Below are 22,039 nucleotides of genomic sequence, written 5' to 3'. Positions count from 1 at the left end.
TAGGGTATTTTACTTATTCCAAGCACCTGAAGAAATGCTGGCACGGGGTAAGCAACCAGTATTTAGTAAGTTGTTGTTTTTTTGTGTTTTTTTTTTTTTTTTTTTTTTTTTGGGGGGGGGGGAACAAATGAAAAGTGTAGGCTAGAATTAGACAAAATGTAATTGAGAATATTTTAGATATGGAAAGAAATTTCCACTAGAGCGGAGAAAGAAAGTTTAGTCAAAATCCGGAGCGCTGCAGTTTAACTTTTAGCTAAGCCTATTTGGTTGAGATCCTGGCTTTTTGATCCGCTGGTGCAACGTTATGTGCTGGATGGCGGTAATCAATATACAACTCTCTTTGTTACTTTGGGCTCAGGTGGAGAGAATTTTACTCCACTTTCTGCAGATTCTCCCAGTGCCTCAGTGGGGAGTGGAGGCTATAAGGGTCTATCAAATCCCAGAAGGCCTCCTTTCATTGTTTCCCCGAGGGGCCTCCGCCCGGGCTTCAGCCCCAGCACCCGCGCCCTCTCCTAGCAGCCCGGCCCCAGGTGGCTGCAGGGCGCCGGGCCGCGGGCGCCGACTCGCCCCTCCCCGCGCGTCACGTGCGCGAGGATGCGAACTCCCCCTCCCTCCTCCTCCTCCCCCACCGCCTCCCGGGCTTCCTCCTGCTCCCGGTGAGGGAGTGCTTGGCAGACGGCGCGAGGGGGAGCGAGCGAGCGGGCGCTGCCGGGAGCCCGCAGCCCTGGCGCCCGCCGCCGCCCGGAGCCCCGCAATATGCCGCCGCGGCCCTCTGGCTCTCGGCCATGGCGAGGCTCTGCCGGCGCGTCCCTTGCACCCTGCTTCTCGGCCTGGCCGCGGTGCTGCTGAAGGCGCGGCTGGTCCCCGCGGCCGCCAGAGCGGAACTCAGCCGCTCCGACCTCAGCCTCATCCAACAGCAGCAGCAGCAGCAAAAGCAGCAGCAGCAAAAGCAGCTGGAGGAGGCTGAGGAGGAGAGGCCAGAAGTGCCTGGGGCATCCTCCACCTTGACGGTTCCAGGTAGGTCCTGGCTGCCCAGCCCGGTATTTCAGGCTCGGCCGGTGATCACTTATGGCCTCGCCGGCTTCCTCGCCCCTTCCCTAGCCATCCCCATCCCCATCCACTTGCTCGTCTCTGTCACCATCCCTCCTGATCTCTCTCCCTCTTCTGGCTGCCCAGCCTTTGGTCCCTAGGTCTGGTGTGGGAATCTTCCCTTTGGGTAATAAGCTTTCTGGGCAGCTCAGCACTGCAGTGCGTTGAAGAGGGTCTGGAAAGCTGGGGGTGGGTGACTGCCTGGGTTGATTTGACGATCTTTTTCGTCTCCCTGCCTTCTTCCTGGATTCTACCCTCCGCCCTGGGAATGACTGTACACGCGCGCGCGCGCGCACACGCACACACACACGGTTCTTAAATCCCTTAAGCATTTTGTTCTCTATCCTCTTCTCTCCTAGAGACTGAGAAATCTTGCCATGGACACCCACACACCCCTTTCACCATTTCTCCATGCCTGCTGTATTTAAATTTAGCCATGGAGGGAGAAATCTTGATGTATTTTATTATTTATTTCTCTTTCTCCTTATCTCAGGAAGGGTTTAATGGGTTCATCTTATTGCAAAGAATGCCTTTAGTACAATAAGATGAAGCAAAACAAAATCAAATAGGAGTTTGTAATTGAAGAAAAGGGAAGAGGAGAGGGGGACACATGAGGTAAAGTCCGGAGTGGCGTTCCTACAGCAAAAACCTATCCCTAAAGAGGGAAATCTCCTTACTTGTTAGTAGAACTTAAATGAGGCAGATTCTTGACACTGTTCAATGAAGGTGTGGAAATACGGCTGCAGTATAGGCTATAACAGTTCCCCGGTTCCTCTTTCCCACCATTAAAGCTCCATGGCTAAGCAAATAGCTGGATGATCCATGTATATTGCATCTCCCTACCCCCGAACCCAGTTGGCTTCCTGGCTGTAGATGCTGTCTGTTATTTGGAAAGAAAAAAAGCCTTCAATTTTCTGGCACGAGGGCTTAGATTTTGTGGAACCAAAGTGAATTCTATTACGACATTTGTTTTTGTGTTAAAATTCTGCCTGGTAATATTATATGAGTGCCGAAAATTAGATTTTAAAGAGTGGAATCAGCATCACATTTTGTATTGCTTGCTCATCATCAAAAAGCAGTACATAGGCATGCCAGCTGTGATTCATGACACAGCCAGGATGATTTAATTTATCAGAGTGCTCTGAGCATAGGATGAAATCACCAAAGTATGCAGGAAAGCATGTGTTTTTAACACCCTCTTAAACCAATTAATAACACTCAAGTGTGGCTAAAAGGTATGCAGTGTATGATGGTTTTCCTACCCAGCTTTTAATAACTGAAAGTGATAACATGGTTTGGGTGAGGCTGCTGTTAGACATGCTGTTCACTAAACTTAAGGAAATTGGTTATAGCAGATTGACCTCATTAAAAGAGATATTTCATAAATTCGCTATGAAGCAGAAGTCTAGGAGAGTGTTTGTGGGTTTTATGGTTTGCAGTATATTTTGATTTCCTTTTGCTTTTCAGGAATATTAAATGGGTTTTGACTACTGTAATGTATATGCTACGATTAGGGTTATGAATAACTGCAATAATATTAAACCTGAATCGAGTATGCAAATTAAAATGTTTGCTTTCCAATGTTTGTGAGGGAATATTCTGAAAAGGATGATTGTCTGGGAAATTAGCAGTTTTTTTTTTAATTTACCTATTAGATAGAGATAAAGAAACTACTATTCAATAGATTAAGCTAGAACCTGAAAAGTAACCTATGATGACTCTTCTTCCTCAGACACTCTAATTATCCAAGCCAATGGCAAACGAGAGAAATTCAATTGACTCCTGTTTTAGTTATTGGAATACCGAGTCTTATAATGCAACACAGCTTATAAACAAATGAAGTTAAAATATTCCACTGAATGCATTGTGATCTCTCCATTGAACTGGCCTTCCTGTTTCAACCTTTGTTTGCCTACTGTCTGTTCTCCTCACACAGCTAGGGATCTTTTAAAGAGACATTAAATAGGATCATTTCTGCTCACAGCCCTCCAATGGCTTCCTGTTTCTCTCATACTAGATGCCCAGATCCTGAAAATGGCCTATGAAGGTCTGGATCCTTTGCATCCTCCTTTCTCTCGCGTCTCATTTAGCCCTTACCCTAATTTACTCCACTGTAGCCACACTAGCTCTGTTTTCTTTAGCTTGCAAGAGGACCCAAGTGTTTGGCTTTTGCACTTGCCTTTTTCTGTGCCTGGAATTCTGGAACTTCATATTTTTCAGGTTTGCTCAAGTGTCTCAGTAACTGAGAGGTCTTGACCAGGTGTTTAAAATGGTAATCTACACACCCTTTTTCCCTTATCCTGATTCATTCTCCTCCATGGTACTTATTATTCTCAGCTGTGCTAATAAGCCTGTTTTCTCTTGGTAGAACGTAAGCTCTGGGAAAGCATGGACTTTGTTTTGTTCACTGCTATATTTCTAGTATCTGGAAGAGCACCTGGTTGGTACCCATAGATATTCAACGAATGGATGGATCAATGAATGTGCTGGCATCAAGGCTCACTTTCATTTTCTTAGTAGTTGCTCTTCTTCATTGGATAAATTCTCCATTGGAATTTAGCTGGGGATGTGTAAAAATAAATGTTATCTAAGAAAATTTATAAGTAGAAGTTATAAAGTATGTAAATTTTGGATCTTTAATATTAGTTAATTTCAGTGTTTATCTTATGCTGACTATAGAAAACTGATTGACACCAGTACTTGGGCCTACTTACTAGGTTCTGCCAAGAATTTATTGTTTTTGTTTGTTTGTTTGTTTGCTTTTTTCTTGAGACAGTGGTGTGATCATGGCTCACTGCAGTCTCAACCTCCTGAGCACAGCCTCCTGAGTAGCTGAACTACAGATGCATGCCACTGCACCCAGCTAATTATTTTGTGTAGAGATAGGGTCCTGCTTTGTTGCCCAGGCTAGTCTCAAAGTCTGGAACTCTGGGCTCAAGCAGTCCTTGTGCCTCAGCCTCCCAAAATGTTGAGTTTACACGCATGAACCATAATTCGTTATCTGAGTATACTTAATCCTCTTATAACATAGGAGGGTTTTAACATGTTATACCTTTAAATTGCTGTGATTAAGCTTGAGTTCATTCTTTACCTCTGTATGATGCTTCCGATTCTTTGGACATACCATATGAAAAAATGTAGGACTTTTCTCAGGCAAAATTTAGAAAACGAATATGATACGTTCAGTAATTGATATATGACTAAGCCTTATCAGTCCATAGTAGAGAAACTGACCATTGCCCTTGCTTAGTATTCTCTGGATTTTATCATTCTAAAAATGTATGTCTCTTTGTATTGCTGAGAAACAAGAAAGCAAGATTTAAAAAAACTTGAATGTGAAAATTTTTTAAAAATCAGTATTTTTAAAAAATACATTTGCACTTTCTCATTAACTTATAGAAACACCATCTTCAGAGAGCAGTGAAAATAAAAGCTAAGGTTGGTATCCATCAAATTAGTTGTTTTCTCCAGTGTATGCAACAGCTCTTATTTCTCCATCTGTACCAGTATTTGTTAGAAATAAATATTTGAGAGTCCTGAGAATTAATTTGGGGGCTGGTGGTAGTTGAGACAACCATATTATATTCATTCTGATGGCCTATTAGATGGGAGGCATGCTGGGGTTGGTGGCGAGAGGAGCTGGAGAAAAATAATGAGCTCCATTTAAAATTCTCTATGTGAAGCAGAGACACAGGGGATCTCCAGGGATCATAGAAGTGTCTTTTCAGTACAGAGAAAGCTTCTTGAGAGGCATATTTTCATGGTATGAAAATTTTTGATTGCATATTTCAATGATATCTCTTTTTAAACTTTTTATTTTGGAAAATGTTAAATATATAGAAAGTAAACAGGATAGTATAATAAAAGTCTGTACCTGTCACCCATCTTGAACAATGGTCAAAATTCTGCCGTTGTTTTTTTCACCCATGCTTCTACCTGTTTCCACTACATGGGAGTTGCTTTTAATTTTTAATTTTTATGGGAATATAGTAGGTATATATATTTATGGGGTACATGAGATATTTTGATACGGACATAAAATGCATAATTATCACATCAGGGTAAATGAGGTATCTGTCACCTCAAACATTTCTTATTTGTTTTATAAACATTTCAGTTATACTTTTAGTTATGTTAAAATGTACAATAAGTTGTTGACTGCAGTTACCACGTTGTGCTATCAAATAGTAGATCTTATTCATTCTACCTAACAAAATTTTATACTCATTAATCAACCCCACTTCCTCCCCCATTCCAATACCCTTCCCAGCGTCCAGTAACCATCATTGTAATCTCTATCTCCGTGAGTTTAATGGTTTTAAATTTTAGTTCCCACAAATGAGTGAGAATTTGCAAAGTTTTCTGTCTATGTCTTGCTTATTTCACTTAATGTTCTCCTGTTCCATTTATGTTGTTGCAAATGAGAGGATCTCATCCCTTTTAATGGTTGAATAGTACTCCATTGTGTATATGTATCATATATATATGTATTTGTCCACTGTCTGTTAATGGACACTTAGGTTGCTTTCAAATCTTGGTGATGGTGAATAGTGCCGCAATAAACATGGGAATACAGATATGTCTTTGTTATACTGATTTGCTTTCTTTTGTATACCTAGCAGTAGTATTGCTGGATCATATGGTACCTCTATTTTTAGTTTTTTGACAAATCTACTGTTCTCCCTAGTGGTTGTACTAATTTACATTCCCACCAGCAGTGTACAGGGGTTTCCTTTTCTCTGCATCCTCATCAGTATTTGTTATTGCCTATTTTTGGATAAAAGCCATTTTTAACTGGGATGAAATGATATCTCATTGTAGTTTTGATTTGCATTTCTCTGATGATCAGTGATATTGAACACTTTTTCATGTACCTGTTTGCCATTTGTATGTTTTCTTTTGAGAAATGTTTATGCAGATTATTGGATTTTTTGCCTACTGAATTGTTTGAGTTCCTTATATATTCTGGTTAAAAATCCCTGGCCAGATGAATGGTTGGTAGATATTTTCTTCCGTTCTGTAGGTTGTCTCTTCACTTTGCTGATTGTTTCTGTTGCACTGCAGAAGATTTTGATGTGATCCCATTTATCCATTTTTGCTTTGGCTGCCTGTGCTTGCAGGGAGAGTTGCCCCAGTGTTTTCGTGTGATAGTTTCAGAGTTTGAGGTCCTAGATTCAAATCTTTAATCCATTTTGATTTGATTTTTGTATATGGCAAGATATAGGGATCTAGTTTTATTCTTCTGCATAAGGATATGCAGTTTCCCCAGCACTATTTATTGAATAGACTCTCCTTTTCCTAATGTATGTTCTTGGCACCTTTATTGAAAATGAGTTCACTGTAGATGAATGGATTTATTTTTGGGTTCTCTATTTTGTTCCACTGGTTTCTGTGTCTGTTTTTGTGACAGTTACAATTCTGTTTCGATTACTATGTCTCTGAAGTATAATTTCAAGTCCAGTAATGTGATTACTCCAAATTTGGCTTTTGTTTTTGTTCAGGATGGCTTTGGCTATTTGGAGTCTTTTGTGGTTCCATATAAATTTCAGGTTATTTTTTTCTATTTCTGCAAAATACACCATTGGTATTTTGGTAGAGATTGCACTGATCTCTAAACTGCTTTCGGTAGTATGGACTGGGCTCTTTTTTTTAATAGGCCCGTTTAGAGGCAAAATATACACATATAAAATGTACACATTTTAGTCTCTTGACAAATAGATATACCCATGTAAACATCACCCTATTAAGATGTAGATGTCTATATCACTTTAGAAAGTTTTCTCGTACCCACTTCGCAGGAAATTCCTGTCCCTCATTCGGAGACGCCTGCTGTGTTAATTTTGTTTTCATCATAGATTAATTCTGCATTTTATAGAACTTCACAAAATGGAATCATATAGCATTTGTCCAGCTTCTTCAGTTTAGTATAATTTCTATAGATTTTATTCATTTTGAAGCATATTTAATAGTTTATTCCTTTTTATTGCTGAATAGTATTCCATTGTATGAATTACCACAGATCAGTTTATTGATTATTCTATTAATTGATATTTGGGTTGTTTCCAGTTTTGACTATTCTAAATGAAGCTGCTACATTCTTATATTAATCTTTGTGTGAACATGTTTTCATATCTGTTGAATAAATGCCTAGGAGTCAAATTGCTGGGCCAACTGATATACTTTTGGAGTGAAAAATGTTTTTTTTCCCAGTAGTCTAAGTAGCTGAAACCTACCTATCTTAACAAAATGATTACTTAAAAAATAATGAAATTTAATGTATAATATTACTGTATACTTTTTCTTAAAATAAGTTAATTTAAACTTCTTTTTAACTTTTTTTTTTTTCCACATGGACTCTTGCTCTGTTGGCCAGACTAGAGTGTAGTGGAGTGATCTCAGGGCACTGCAACCTCCACCTCCTGGGTTTAAGTGATTCTCCTGCCTTAACCTCACAAGTACCTGGGATTATAGGTGCCTGCCACCATGCCCGGCTAATTTTTGTTTTGTTTTTTTTTTTTAGTAGAGATGGGGTTTCATCATGTTGACCAAACTAATCTCAAACTCCTGACCTCAGGTGATCTGCCCACCTCAGCCTCCCAAAGTGCTGGGCTTACAGATGTGAGCTACCACACCTGGCTAACTTTATTTTTTTAAATTGTATATATTATATTAAAACAACATGATGGTTTTATAGGCTTATACATAGTGAAATAGCTACTATAGTCAAGCAAATTAACATATCCATCCTCTCACATGGTTACTGTTTTTGGTGTGGTAACAACACCAAAATCTACTCTCACCAAGTTTCCAGTGTAAAGTACAATATTCGAACTATAATCCTCATGCTGTACCTTAGGTCTCTAGACGTACGCATCTTACATGTCTGCTACTTTGTACTTCGTGTCCCACATCTCACCATTTTCTCCTGCCCTTGGCAGCCACTTAAATCTCCCATCCATAAAAGCACTTATTTACTTACTTTTTTCTTTCAAGGAATTTGAAAAATCATTAGGAAACGTGGGATTAGAAATTAAGTAAGTAATCATGCCTCAAAGGCCACATTCCTAGATGGGGTAATTATGATTTCTTTCCAGGATTTTAATAACCAAAAGGAGTTACTTCTTGGTGTTGATAACAGGTTGAAAAACATATGCCATTGTGTTGAATTTGAGTCCAGTTTGTTTTAGCAGCGATTTTACAGTGTTCTTAATGTGACTAAGTAGAAACTGTACCAATTATTTTTCTGAAACAAAGCTCTTTCCCCAAGTATATAAATATTGAACCTGATTCTCTTTCAATGTTCTGTCTGACTAGGTTAGCTCTGGTATTGTTGTCATTCATTTACTTGGCTTAGTGTAATGTTTCTTAAATTTTCTTTTGTCCAAGTTGCCTTAGCTAGGAAATGGATACAGTTTTCCATTCACTACTGGTAAAGTTTGCTTTGAAATACTTATCTGGGGCTGGGCGCAGTGGCTGACACAGGCAATCCCAGCACTTTGGGAGGCTGAGGCGGGTGGATGACAAGGTCAGGAGTTTGAGACCAGTCTGGCCAATATGGCGAAACCCTGTCTCTACTAAAAATAAAAAAAAAAAAATTAGTCAGGCATGATGGCGCATGGCTGTAATCCCAGCTACTTGGGAGGTTGAGACAGGAGAATTGCTTGAACCTGGGAGGCTGAGGTTGCAGTGAGCTAAGATCACACCATTGAACTGCAGCCTGGGCAACAGGGCGAGACTGTCTCAAAAAACAAACAAACAAAACTTACCTAGAAGAGTCTAAAACCATGAAAAGTATGTGTGGTAGTGAAATGCAGTCCCACGTTCTTGAACAACAAGGACATTTTCTGAGAAATGCATCATTAGGTGATTTTGTTATTCTGTGAACATCGCAGGCGTCCCCGAACTTTTTACACAGGGGGCCAGTTCACTGTCCCTCAGACCGTTGGAGAGCCGCCACATACTGTGCTCCTCTCACTGACCACCAATGAAAGAGGTGCCCCTTCCTGAAGTGCGGCGGGGGGCCGGATAAATGGCCTCAGGGGACCGCAGTTTGGGGACGCCTGTAAGAGTGTACTTACACAAACCGAAATGGTACAGCTGCTACACACCCAGACTATATGGTATAGCCTATCACTCCTAGGCCATAAATCTGGACAGCACGTGAATATACTGAATACTATAGGCAGTTGTAACACAATTTTAAGTATTTGTGTATTTAAAGATAGAAAAGGCAAAGTAAAAATGGTATTATACTCTTATGGGACCACTGTTGTCATATATGTGGTTTGTTGACCAAAACATTAATTGGTATATAACTGTACGCTTAAGGAAACGGCTCTGTTTGCTTTGAAGATTCTGTCTGGAGATTCTTTAATTGGCCTTTTGTGTCAGCACAATTCACATGTCCAAGACATATCAGATTGGTGCCATTTAACTTTTTTTTCTTTTATGATTGTTTGTGTCACAGTGACAAGGCTGTATTCTTACATACTTGTTAATAATGTCTGTGAATATAAGGCCAGTTCATTTGGACCTAAAATGAGTGAGTGATTCAGAGTGCCATTTCATGTAGGGCAGCAGGTGTCAGGGAAATGGTAATCACTTTCCATCATGATTAATGTGTCAAATATGCCTCAGGGACCTAGTGAACCAGAACTATAACATGCCTCAGTAATGTATTACTCTTCAAACCTTGAGTTGATAATGCCAAAGTTCTTCATATTAATGTTCTATATCTTACACAGAAAGTGAGATTTAAAATTAATTTTGTTTATATATGACATTTCAATTTCTATTTAATATGGTTTTTTTTCCTCAAGCAGATTTCTATATCGTAACAATTTAGGTGATAATTTAAGATTTAAGTAAATATTTCATTTGTCAGTATAATCACTTCTTGCACTTAGTTCAGTTTTTTCCTGTTCAGTAAAGAAATATTATTTATGAATTATATATATGTATATATATGTTTATGTTATATACATCTATATATATTTATAAATTATAAATAAATCTTTATATATTTATAAATTATATATATATTATATATATTTTATATATATAATATCTATATATTTTATATATATAATATCTATATATTATATATATCTATATATTTTATATATATAATATCTATATATTTTATATATATAATATCTATATATTTTATATATATAATATCTATATATTTTATATATATAATATCTATATATTTTATATATAATATCTATATATTTTATATATATAATATCTATATATTTTATATATATATAATATCTATATATTTTATATATATATATCTATATATTTTATATATATATATCTATATATTTTATATATAGATATATCTATATATTTTTTTTTTGAGATAGAGTCTTACTCCATCCCACAGGCTGGAGTGCAGTGGTGCAGTCTTGGCTCACTGCCACCTCCGCCTCCTGGGTTTATGTGATTCTCTTGCCTTAGCCTCCCAAGTCGCTGGGATTACAGGCATTGAGCCACTGTGCCAAGCCAAATTACATATTTTTAATTCACTTATTAGCTCTGCTGAGATGTCGAACATTTACTTGGCTAAAACAACAGCAGTTTGTATCTGTGGATCCCAAATGCTAGTGGTTTTAGGTGACCAGTTGACTGGTCAACTGGTAGCAATGTTCAGCTTCAACTCATAGCTCATGCTGTGAGGTCCCCTGGGCTCCAAAGACACTATAGAATTCCATATCCTTTGTCCTTTCTAAAATAAAATAAAACCAGTGTTCATGCTTTTATTCCCACTGACCTATTCCTCTGTGTTTTAATAACAGGAACATGATACAAACAGAAACAGGATGGGTAGATATGTGATTTGTTTTTCCTAATGGATTAGCTATAACCAGGAGTTAGAGACGGCAGATGTCCTGGAGTTTGACACATTCCACCCTTGCCTCCTTTCCTGTGTTTTGGGAAAGGGTAAAAATTAAGATGTCAATTATAGCTCAGTATAATTAAATGAATTATGTTTCTTTAAAACTTGAAACATACTGCTAATGTTCTTTGACATTTGCATGAGTAGTGTTTGTTTATAAATGTCTGGATGACTGAAACAAAATTACCAGAAAAAATAGCCTTTTATTGTAAGAATGAAATAGATGAAGAACATGCTTTTGTGTAAGGGGAGCAAATGTCACCAAAATAATGGGCATAGTAGAATAACAAACCATTCATGGATCAATGATAAGGGTGTGTCATGCAAGGGATTATAGTTAATTCAGTTTGTATACCTGAACTTAAAAAACCCATCTACTTATTTATATTTAAGTGAACTGGTACTTTCCAAGTATTTGTGTTTAAAGACAAATAACTTCTCTTCATAAAATAAGTACTTCCTGATGTATATTTTTCAGTATATTTGTTCTGTTTGATTCTGGAGGTTTAGCAGAAAAAGTATGACTTAATACTTCTAAAAACTCCAGTTTCTTTATATTAATCAAAATTTTACTATCAAAATTTTATACTATTGTATGAAACAACTAATTAATCCTATTTACAATGAAGCAATGCCTAATATTGATTAAAATATATAATAATTTTTTTAAAAACAAAAGTATTCCCTTCCTAGGTTATACTATTCTTTATAATAAACTTTCTTAGAATCATAGGCTCTTATACCTAGAATGAGGTAGAAATGGCCTTCTCTTATGTGCTTTGCTCTGGCAATGTTAGAAAAGGGTAAGACACGAGCTAGAAACCCTTAAAAGACATTCTTTTGAGGTAGACACCCTTAAAAGAAATTGTGGTAACACTGGCAGTTACAAAGTCTGATAAAACTGTTAGGGATAATTTGCTGATTTCCTTCATAGCAAATATGATGGGGTGAGCTTGTTCATAATTGAAAAATTTCACTACCAATTGTTTCAAGTTTGAATCACAGAAGTCAAAAGAATGTGTATTTTAAAATTGCTTCTGTACCCTAGTATAACATTTCAAATAGGAAAGAAGTCTATGCACCAATAAAGCTGGGCAAATGTAGGGTGTGAAGATGTTGAAAATGAAGACTTTGGAGGCTCAAGAGAAGACAGAGGGAGTCAGGTAAGTCAATAGTCCGTGGAGGAGGAAGGGCCTCACAAGTAGTGAATCTTCTTTTACCCCATGCATATGTAAAGTACTCTCATTCCTTTCTACTTCATTGCTGCAGGGGAGGCAAGCCCCAAAGTGGGGCTTAGCCTGTGAAGATTCTTGGCTTCGCCCAGGAAAGAATTCAGTGATGAGTCAGTGGTAGGGTAGAAAACAGCAGTTTTGTTAAAGCATCAGTGTTACAGCTCCTATGGTGTTATAACTCAGTGACTGCTCCATAGGCCGGACTACCCCATAGGCAGAGAGTAGCAGCTCTGGGCAGTTTTGCAGTCATATTTATACTTACTTTTAACTACATATACATTAAAGGGTGGTTTATGTAGCGGTTTCTAGGGAAAAGGCAGTAGCTTTTGAGTTGTTGGGTCATTGCCATGGAAAGGAGCGATAATTGTAGGGTGTTGCCATGGCACACTGGTGGGCATGACTTATGGAAAGCTGCTTCTGCCCTGTCCCTGTTTTAGCTAGTCCACTGTTTAGTATGGTGTCCAAGTCTCGCCTCCCTACCTCATGGCAACCCAGAGGTTCTAGGGAGCCAATAGAAGGGTGTAGGGGGGTCCTGAGAACCCTGAAATTAATTAGACAATCTGCAATTATCTAGTGTTCAATGTGCTTTGAGATTTTAAAAGGCATCTCTGACCCGTGAAAGGGGTCAGAAACCCTACCATGGTTAATTAAGCCTTTGTAAGTGGACTCAATAAGAGAACAAAGGTAACATTCAGACTCAAATAACAGATCAAAAACCATTGTATTTTTCTAACATGTGAAGGGTTTTTTTTTGTTGTTGTTATTGTGTAGCTCTGATGGGTAAAATTAGCAAGCATGACAGCAGTATAACCAATCCAACCAGAAGGCTCTAAACCCTTAAAAGATGTGATTGCTTAGAATGCACATATCTCAGTCACTTCTTTCAACATTGGTTTCTCCATTCTGTTGGTGGAATGGTTACCCATATGTAATAAATATCTTCTCATAATCATATGACTTGGAATTGTCTCATATCCAGGTTTTGTTATATAATAAACAGGTGGGATACCTTATACCTGAAAAAACTCCTTTGTTTAGAATTCATTGGCAGTCACTCCAGAAACTCTGCATCTTGGCTTTTGACTCTTCCACTGAAAGATAGTCACTGAGATTAAGTTAATAATCTTAATATGAGCTCTGATGATTTTCCAGTCATCTGCTCCCTTCAGGCCTGATTATATAAACCTCAATCAGTTTTAGCAGATGAGGGCCTACCCTGGTTGTTAGTAATTCCCAAAGAAGGCATTTAGAAAAACCTAAACCTTTTCCTCCCTCCTGAGATAAGTATTAATCTTTGGTCTCTAAGCTGTTTTGGGGTCAAAATAGTAACTTCAGCCTATAGTGATTTAAATCTGTAATTTAACTTCCTATTTTTATCATCAGTGCTGTTCCAGGATTTTGGAATTCATATCATCTCTAAACTCAGTGAAACCCATATTTTTCTTTTTTTTCATTCACACCTCTCATGGTATCATTAATAACTGATTACATTGGAAATGCAAGACACTATCAAAATAGTAGAGAGCATTTCTGTACTTTAAGGCCTAGCTCTGTCTTACAGAATTCGTCTTTCACTTGGAAATCCAAAAGGAGAAATTCGTATCTCAGCACATTCTGATGTTCCAAAGATAAATAATAGCATGTGTTGAGCTTGGAAAGCTGCAGCTTTAGAGAATAAGCTAGGGCATAGAAATTAAGGTGAAAAAGATATAGACACCCCTGGTAAATCCCAGTTCTGCTGTGGTGATTGTGCTTTCTGTATGTAAGGACTGGCTTAAAGATCAGGACGCTATGCGGGGACTGTACATTGACTCATCATGGATCTAACAGCTTTGAGACAGGTTTGACAAAGGCAGATGAAAACATGTTGGCTCAATTTACTCTGCTTTCTTCCCTATCAATACCCCTTATCAATAGTACAGTAGAAAGTCTATAACTCAAATAATTTGCAATTTAATGTCTCAAAAATTATATATTAATATTATAATCTTAACATTTGAAACTATTATAATCTTAACATTTATAATCTTAACATTTATAATCTTAACATTTGAAACTATTATAATCTTAACATTTGAAACAGGTCATTAAAATATCCTTACATTCTGAAACATGAAAGTAGAAAAAAAGTTGTATTTCTGTTTAACATTCTCTGCCTCTCTTTTCAGTCTCCTTTCCCTGAGGTGATCTCATCCACTCCAGTTGCTTTAAATACCATCTATATGCTAAGACTCCCTAGAGCTCACTCCTGAAACTATCTACCAATTATTTTGATATCTTTATGTGGATATATCACAGGTATCTCAGTTTAATAATGTCTAAAACTGGACTCTTGATGGCCAGAATAAATATTTCCTTCCTTATTGTTATTAAAAACCAATCAAGTGCTCCAGCAGCCAGTGAGTGAGAGTAGTTGGTGCTGTGCTTGCTACTAGCTTTACAATCCTCTTCATCTAATCAACCACCAAACTCCATTTAGGAATCTACTTCCTAAATATATTCCTCATCTGTTCATTTTTCCCCATTTTCACTGTCTCTGGTCTAACTCAGGTTACTCTTAGCACTAGCTCATATTAGCACATCAGCCAGCTTCCTTATGTCCATTCTTGATGCTCTGAAATCCAAACTCCCCAGAGAAGCCTTGGGGATTATTCCCCAACCTGCCCTCCCATAGTGATTATTTTTTAAGTACACATTTAATCAGGTTTCTGGTTACATTGAGAACCAAGTCAAAAATCGTAATGTGACCTGTAAGGCTTTGCATGATTTCCCACTGTAGTCTCAACTCCAGCTTCATTCCCACTTCGTCACTGCTGCAGTTCTCTGTACCTAAGGAGTGACAGGTTTTGTGCCTCAGTGCCTTAACACAGATTGTTTCTCTGTTTGTAACACTAGCCACATCCAACACAGGCACTGCCCATCTCCCACCCCAATCACCTGGATAATTACATTCAAACTTCACATATTAGCTTAAATGCCACTTTTTTAAAAAAAGGTTTTTCCATTGACTTTCCAGTCTGAACTAGATTCCTCTCTGAAGCACCTCCTACCCTACTTGCACAAGGTCTGTAATTAATTGAGGGCTAGGCCCCTGTTCCATATTTCCATATTTATCTTTTCCTTTAGTTTGGAAGCCAGATCAGGCCAAGTGCAACAATTGCTTTGCTTGGGGCTATATCCCTGTATAAATATTTATTGAATGAATAAATGAAGGTCTCCATATAGATAACTATTTGGGTAATTGTATATGTTTGTTCATTTCACATGCTTGAGCTGGCTTCTCCAGACAGAGTATATATGAAAAGGATCTTATGTAGGGAAAAAGATACAGGACTTTAGGACTGATGTGGTCAAAGTATATGGTTTTGGATGAAGGTACCTGCTTTGAAAAACAAAATTTGGTGTTTACTCAAATTCAACACATCGTCTGCTGGTTTATGAAGTTGGTGATAACATACAAGATTCCTATAAGACTAATTTTACTATTTCTTTTTCTTCTTAAACAAAATTCATTGTCTATTATTTGCCAGGCACTATGCATGGTGCCAAATAAATAGCAATAAAATACATTGTCACTGCAGAGAACACTCAGTGGGGACATAAATAAAAAGACCACAAATAGTAATAGAGTATGAGTATATTTGAGCTTTGTATAGGCTACTGTGGAAACAGGCTTGGGGGAAAGTAATTTGGGCTGAGTTTCCCAGAAGAAAGCACACTTAAAGTGAGTCTCAAAATTATGTAGAATGGCAGAAAAAGGAAATTATTTTAATTTTTGATTGAGATCTATTTTTTCTTAATGTGACAATAATAAAGTGGCAGACTTAAGCTTTGGCATATTATCAATTATATTAAGTATCAATAGTCCAGATACAGCACTTAAATTACTGATTGGAAGACTGTATAAAAACCAACCAAAAGAAACATAACCCAACAACACATTGTCTGAAGGAAACTACTTCAGATGTAGTGATACACTTAGGTTGAAAGTAAAAGGATGGAAAAAGATACACCATGTGTACTAAGCCATTCTTGCCCTGCTATAAATACCAGAGACTGGGTAATTTTTAAGACAGGAGGTTTAATTGGCACATGGTTCTACAGGCTGTACAGGAAGCATAGCAGCATCTGCTTCTGGGGAGGCCTCAGGGAGCTTCCAATCATGGTAGAAGGCAAAGAGGGAGCAGGCCCTATCACATAGAGGAAGCAGGAGCAAGAGAGGGAGAGTGAAAGGTGCCACACTTTTAAATGATCAAATCTTACAATTACTGACTATGAAAAGAAGAGCACCAAGGGGAAGGTGCTACGCCATTCATGAGAAATCTGTCCCCATGATCCAGTCATCTCCCCCAGGCCCCATATCCAACACTGAGGATTACATTTCAACATGAGATTTGGGTGGGGACATACATCCAAACTTCATCCAGTAGTCTCTAGAATTTTACATTTTATTTCCTGTTTTTAGGGCTTATCATTCCCTATTAGAAAAGGAAAATAAATACAGCTTCTTCCATAGTACCCACATTTCTTGAAGAAACCAGGCTGGTAATGCATCCTCCTTTCTTAAATAAGGAAACCGAATTCAGAATTCAAACATAACCTCCATTTCTATCAATTTATTGGGATCTACTATGAGCTAGCAATTGGTATTTTTCCTTTACATTGTTATATAATAGAAATACTTTCCCCTGCCACAAAAACAGTGGGAGTGTCACCATCTTGGCCTGATTGTGGTTTTCTGAACATATCAATCCTCAGCATGAATACAACACAGACCAGTTGTGTGATGATGTCTCCTATAACCTCTCTTTCCCATCTGCGCCAGCCTGCTGGCCATTTTCCCCAATCTATTGTGAAACGACTTCTCTTCTTTCCTTTTCAGTGGCCTCAAATTTCATTTCCACACCCTACCACAAGGCAGTGAGTGATTTAAAATATGTTAATTATTGTGGTTTCAACATCTGAATTGAGACTTTTAAAAAATATAATTGTACATAGCAGTTGCCTGGGCTTCTGTTAAATTGGAAAGTTCATGAAAACTAGTAAATATCAGGAATTTTATATATTCATGAAATTTTCTTTTTTTCAGGTTAACCTAGAGATGTACTCATAGCAAGAGGCCACTTAACTGGAAATTACCAAATCAGAAGAAAGGGCATCATATTTACTTTAAGCTATATGCATTGATGTATTTTTGTAGATACAGCTGAAGTTTGTTCTTATCACATAAAGCACCTTGTCATGCAGTTTCTGCATTTTTAAAAATCCCTGAAATCCTGTAACTATTCCAGGCTGGGAGAACTGAGACACTGAAACAGGTGGCTTAACAGGAGAAGCATATGGGCTGACTATGGCTGTTCTCCCTTGGGCTCTAGCCCAGTGTTCTTAGGGTACTTGTGTGGTATGCTGTGTTTTTGGGCTTTTAGAGACCAGGAGATTATAACACTTGCACCACCATTCAGGGTGTGAATTGTACTTATATGGAAGAGGCAACATATATTAAATCTGTTTAACGAAAGGCACTGTCTTAACCCAACAGATTTGCTTCCTCTTCCTCTTTAGACCTCATTCATTTCCACCATTTCTCTACTCACCCAACTTGGGGGGCATGGAATCTTCATTGATTCTCTCTTCTCCCTCTTTTTCAAGTGTCCAGTGACAGTGTTTTCAGTGTCTGTTCTTGCTGTTTGATTTTTATGGCCACTCTCCCTGTTTAGGCCCCAGCACCATCTGTTTGGATGATTACAGTAATTTGTTAGGGCTCACCATTTTTTCTTCCTTCTAACTCAAACCATACCCTTACTACGTGCTTCTTGCTGAAATGTTGTTTTCCCTAAATTTTCATTTTTTTTTTTTGTCATTAAAATTTGAAGTTTCCATGAGGCTTCTACCTCCAATTGTTTATAATGAACACTTTGAAATATACTGAAAAATTGAAATTGGGTAATGAATACCATATACTCTCCACCAAGATACAACAGTTGTTAAAATTTCATCATATTTGCTTTATCTCTATTACCATCTTTCTACACACACACACACACACACACACACGCACGATATTTGCCAAACAAATTGAAGCTTATTTATATATACACCCTGAGTTTTCACTCAAAGCTTCAGCATACCATTCTTTTTTTTTTGAGACGGAGTTTCGCTCCTGTTACCCAGGCTGGAGTGCAATGGCGCGATCTCGGCTCACCGCAACCTCCGCCTCCTGGGTTCAGGCAATTCTCCTGCCTCAGCCTCCTGAGTAGCTGGGATTACAGGCACGTGCCACCATGCCCAGCTAATTTTTTGTATTTTTAGTAGAGACGGGATTTCACTATGTTGACCAGGATGGTCTCGATCTCTTGATCTCGTGATCCACCCGCCTCGGCCTCCCAAAGTGCTGGGATTACAGGCTTGAGCCACCGCGCCCGGCCAAGCATACCATTCTTAAGATCTGGATAATTTTCAGTGTACAAGTCATATTTATTTTTTGAAATGGTAACGGTAAAACAATTATTAAAAACTTTTAAATAAACGATGGAAAAATGAGAAGAAAGTATAGAACTTCGAGTAATAAATGAATACATGAATCTTATAGATGGGTCTGGGGCAAAAGAAGGTTTACTTTGGCCTGTTTTATCTGTGCAAATAACCTACTTTATTAATATTATATGTGCTCCGGATTGTGGTGAGTCCAGGTGTTGTATGAAGGTAATAATTTAGCTATGTACTCTTTTCTAGGCTTTCAATTTATTTTGTTCTTTGGTCATTTCCTACCAATCTGAGGTCATTTCTCATTGGTCAACTCTGCTCTTTGGCTGTAACGTTTATGGTGAGTGTATATAGCATTGGCTGTCTGGTACTTCTTCCCAACTTTATTCTGATTATACTACCATCATCCTGCCACATTTGATGATGGAAATAGTAAGATGTAAAAACTAGACATTGTCGTCTGTAGTCCTCACCCTACAGAGAAAACCAGCCAGACTCTTAATGGAAAGAATGAAGCCAGTACACAGAAATGGAGTTCCTGGTTCCAGTCATTCCCAAGATCTGCATGGATAATTAACTTACCCTAGTTTGCTTATATAACCCTTCTTTGTATTCCACGACTTGATAAAAAAAAATTTTTTTTGGCCTCAGCAAATTCTGGTTGGATTTCCATAACTTTAAATCAAGAGTCTTAACTAGCTCTATGTTATTTCTTACACTAAGCCCAAACTTCAAGCAAATTTTAAGTTTGTTGACACTTTTAAGTGTCAAGCAGAGTATAAATTCCATTGACACTGCCCTATTCCTTCTATATTCCAAACTCCAGCAGAAACCAATTTAGCTGTGCTTTCTCCATGAGACTTTTCTGGTCCCTGATTATCTAACTGTATCACTTATAATCTTTATTTGGTTAGTCAATATTTGATAATATGGTATTTTAAATTAGTTTCTAATTGTTTCTGGTGTGTTTATCTTTCTCTTGAGCTTCTGAATTCTTTCAGGGAATAGTACTTTATTCACCCATTTTATGTCTCAGAATGCCTTGTGCTTAGTAAGTGCTCAATAAAAGCATGTTGGTTTATAATATGTTACGAATATATATATATTAAGTATAGAAGGAATTAAGTGTCTTTTTTTATTTATGTATTTACTCCCAAAATGTTCAGGACAATTTAAACAATATTTACTTGACTTGTTATTATCTTCCTTATTTTGCTAATTTTCCTAGAGTTTTCTAATGTTTAATTATCTAAGTGCACTGTTATAAGACATAATCTCTCATTCTGCCTTTTTCTTTGTACCCATAGTACGTCCCAACATATGTTTAAATAGGCCTAATTGATAGCTATCTGTCTTCTTGTTAGAGTAAGCTCCACGGACTGTAATCTCTTTGTTCTTCTGCTATATTCTCATGCCTCTCATAGTGCTAGACACATAATAGGTATTCCAACATTCTTTTTCATTAAAAAAATGTTTAAGATGTATGAGTTGGAGGTAAATTCTGATGGTATTAAAATGAATCGGAAGATGATGACTTGAGTAATAATGTAAGATGCTTTGAGTTGAACTGTCAGTCAGTCATGATATTAATATACTGTAGTACAATTCTTAAATCTGGAGCACTTTTTAGAGTTGCTTTCTTTCCCTGTTCTATATTTTTGTTTCTTTCCATTTCTCCTTTTATTTTTGTCTCTTATTAGCACTGAATTTTGTCACTTTTCGGTCCATGATGATAACCTCATGCCTTCTCACTCCTGCTCACATCCTTTTTCTCACCTTTGTTTATTCGTTCACTTCACAGCACTAATTTAAAGGTCCTTGGATTCTGTCTTCCCAACATGAACCTTTTTTTCCTCTCCTCAAAATACTGCTCAAGGGGCTCTGACTTACAAAAACACATTTCTAAATCTATATTGCAAGCAAGTATATTTAATTAATCACTTTTCAATAATTAAATAAAAGTTCTGTTTTCCATACCAACAAAAGCATAGCAAATTAGAGCAATCAATAAACTGCTTTTTGGCACTTTAAAAAACTGGGTGACCAGCTAAACCTCAGTTCATGGTTGTACTGTTGGGCAAAAAAGACCCTGGTGAGTTTGAGACTTGAAGGAAGGCCTGTGTTAACTGCCCTGGAGAGCGTGAAGTGAAAGGGTGGTGGTCTGAAGGGTTGTTAAGGGAGGCAGGACTCAGGTCAGGATTCTCTGCTGCTTATATGAACCAGCAGGACTGCCATTCATATAACTAGCAGGACTCATTCTAGGGCTGCATGGTTTGTTTGGTGGCTAGAGAATGGGTTTTAGTGTGACAGCAACTGTAGTTTGAAATTTATTCTTCCCCTTCTTGGGAGTGATCTTGAGCAAACTTAATAAACTTCCTCTGGGATAGAATTATGCCCTGCAGAATTATTGTTAAGTATTAGGGATAATATGTGTAAGTATAAGAGATAATATGTGTAAAATACCTAATTCAACAGATAATAATTATTAGAGATTAATTTTAGTAATTTAAATCAGAAGTATAAATCTTTTATTAATTTATATACTATCAGTAAGGAATGAATAGGTAGAGAGAGAGAAAAGGTATATACCTATCTTATAACTTTCTAGTAAATGAGGCCAGATTTGTTTTTAATGAAAACAAATTGTACTTCCTCTGTAACAAGTTGCACTTCCTGTAAATTCACTTTGAAAAGCACATATGTTTGTGTAGTAAGAAGTATTAAAGCATATTGTGGAATAAAATTACTCTTTTTCTTTTAAAACAACCTAGAAACAATATTATCTTTGGAACATTACCTAAAACAAGAAAGCAGGAAAAATGTATTTGAAAGCCAAAAATCAGTGAAGTATTCATCCGAGCTTTGACTTTTCACTATTGTATTGATGCCTTTTGTTTTGAATTCAAACAGTGGTATTTAGTCTTCTTCCGTCCAGAAAATCTTAACATGAGCTAGAATATTCCCAGCATACTAATAAGCTTACAAATGCTGTCTGTGGTCCTGTGGAAAATTTTTTGTTGAAAAGATAATGTTCTTCTTTATGGGAAAAACAAGAATGTTTTACAGCTCTCTTTTTTCTTTGCTAGTCTTGGCATTGTGGCACTGTGGTGGATAGTATTATTTGTCCATTAAAATGGTGTGACTTTGAACAGTCTTTTTAGAATTCTGCTGTGGAGCAGATGAAATCTTTTTTTTTTTTTTTTAAATACTTACCTCAAAGGAGTAGTAAATTATGTTTCTCTCTAGTTATCACTCCACAACAGAGAAAGGCATTAACATCATAATGGAGGCAGCTGATTGATTAATATATTGATTAGATCTAGAAGAATGT

At 37.4% G+C, this 22,039-nt stretch overlaps 1 protein-coding gene across 1 annotated transcript in view; it reads left to right on the top strand.

Moving 5' to 3' along the window:
* Positions 1-658: 658 nt before the first annotated feature.
* The window catches only part of FAM171B (family with sequence similarity 171 member B), an 83,272-nt gene continuing 61,891 nt past the window's right edge, over positions 659-22,039 (top strand). Inside the window, exon 1 of the mRNA XM_003944207.3 lies at positions 659-1,017. Coding sequence (XP_003944256.1) covers positions 786-1,017 — 232 coding nt within the window. The 5' untranslated portion in view covers positions 659-785. The remainder of the gene's footprint in view (positions 1,018-22,039) is intronic.

This window comes from Saimiri boliviensis, chromosome 5, assembly GCF_048565385.1.
Source record: "Saimiri boliviensis isolate mSaiBol1 chromosome 5, mSaiBol1.pri, whole genome shotgun sequence".
NCBI classification, from domain to species: domain Eukaryota; kingdom Metazoa; phylum Chordata; class Mammalia; order Primates; family Cebidae; genus Saimiri; species Saimiri boliviensis.
The sequence above is the reverse complement of the archived record's forward strand: the minus strand, read 5'-3'. Positions and strand labels throughout refer to the sequence as shown.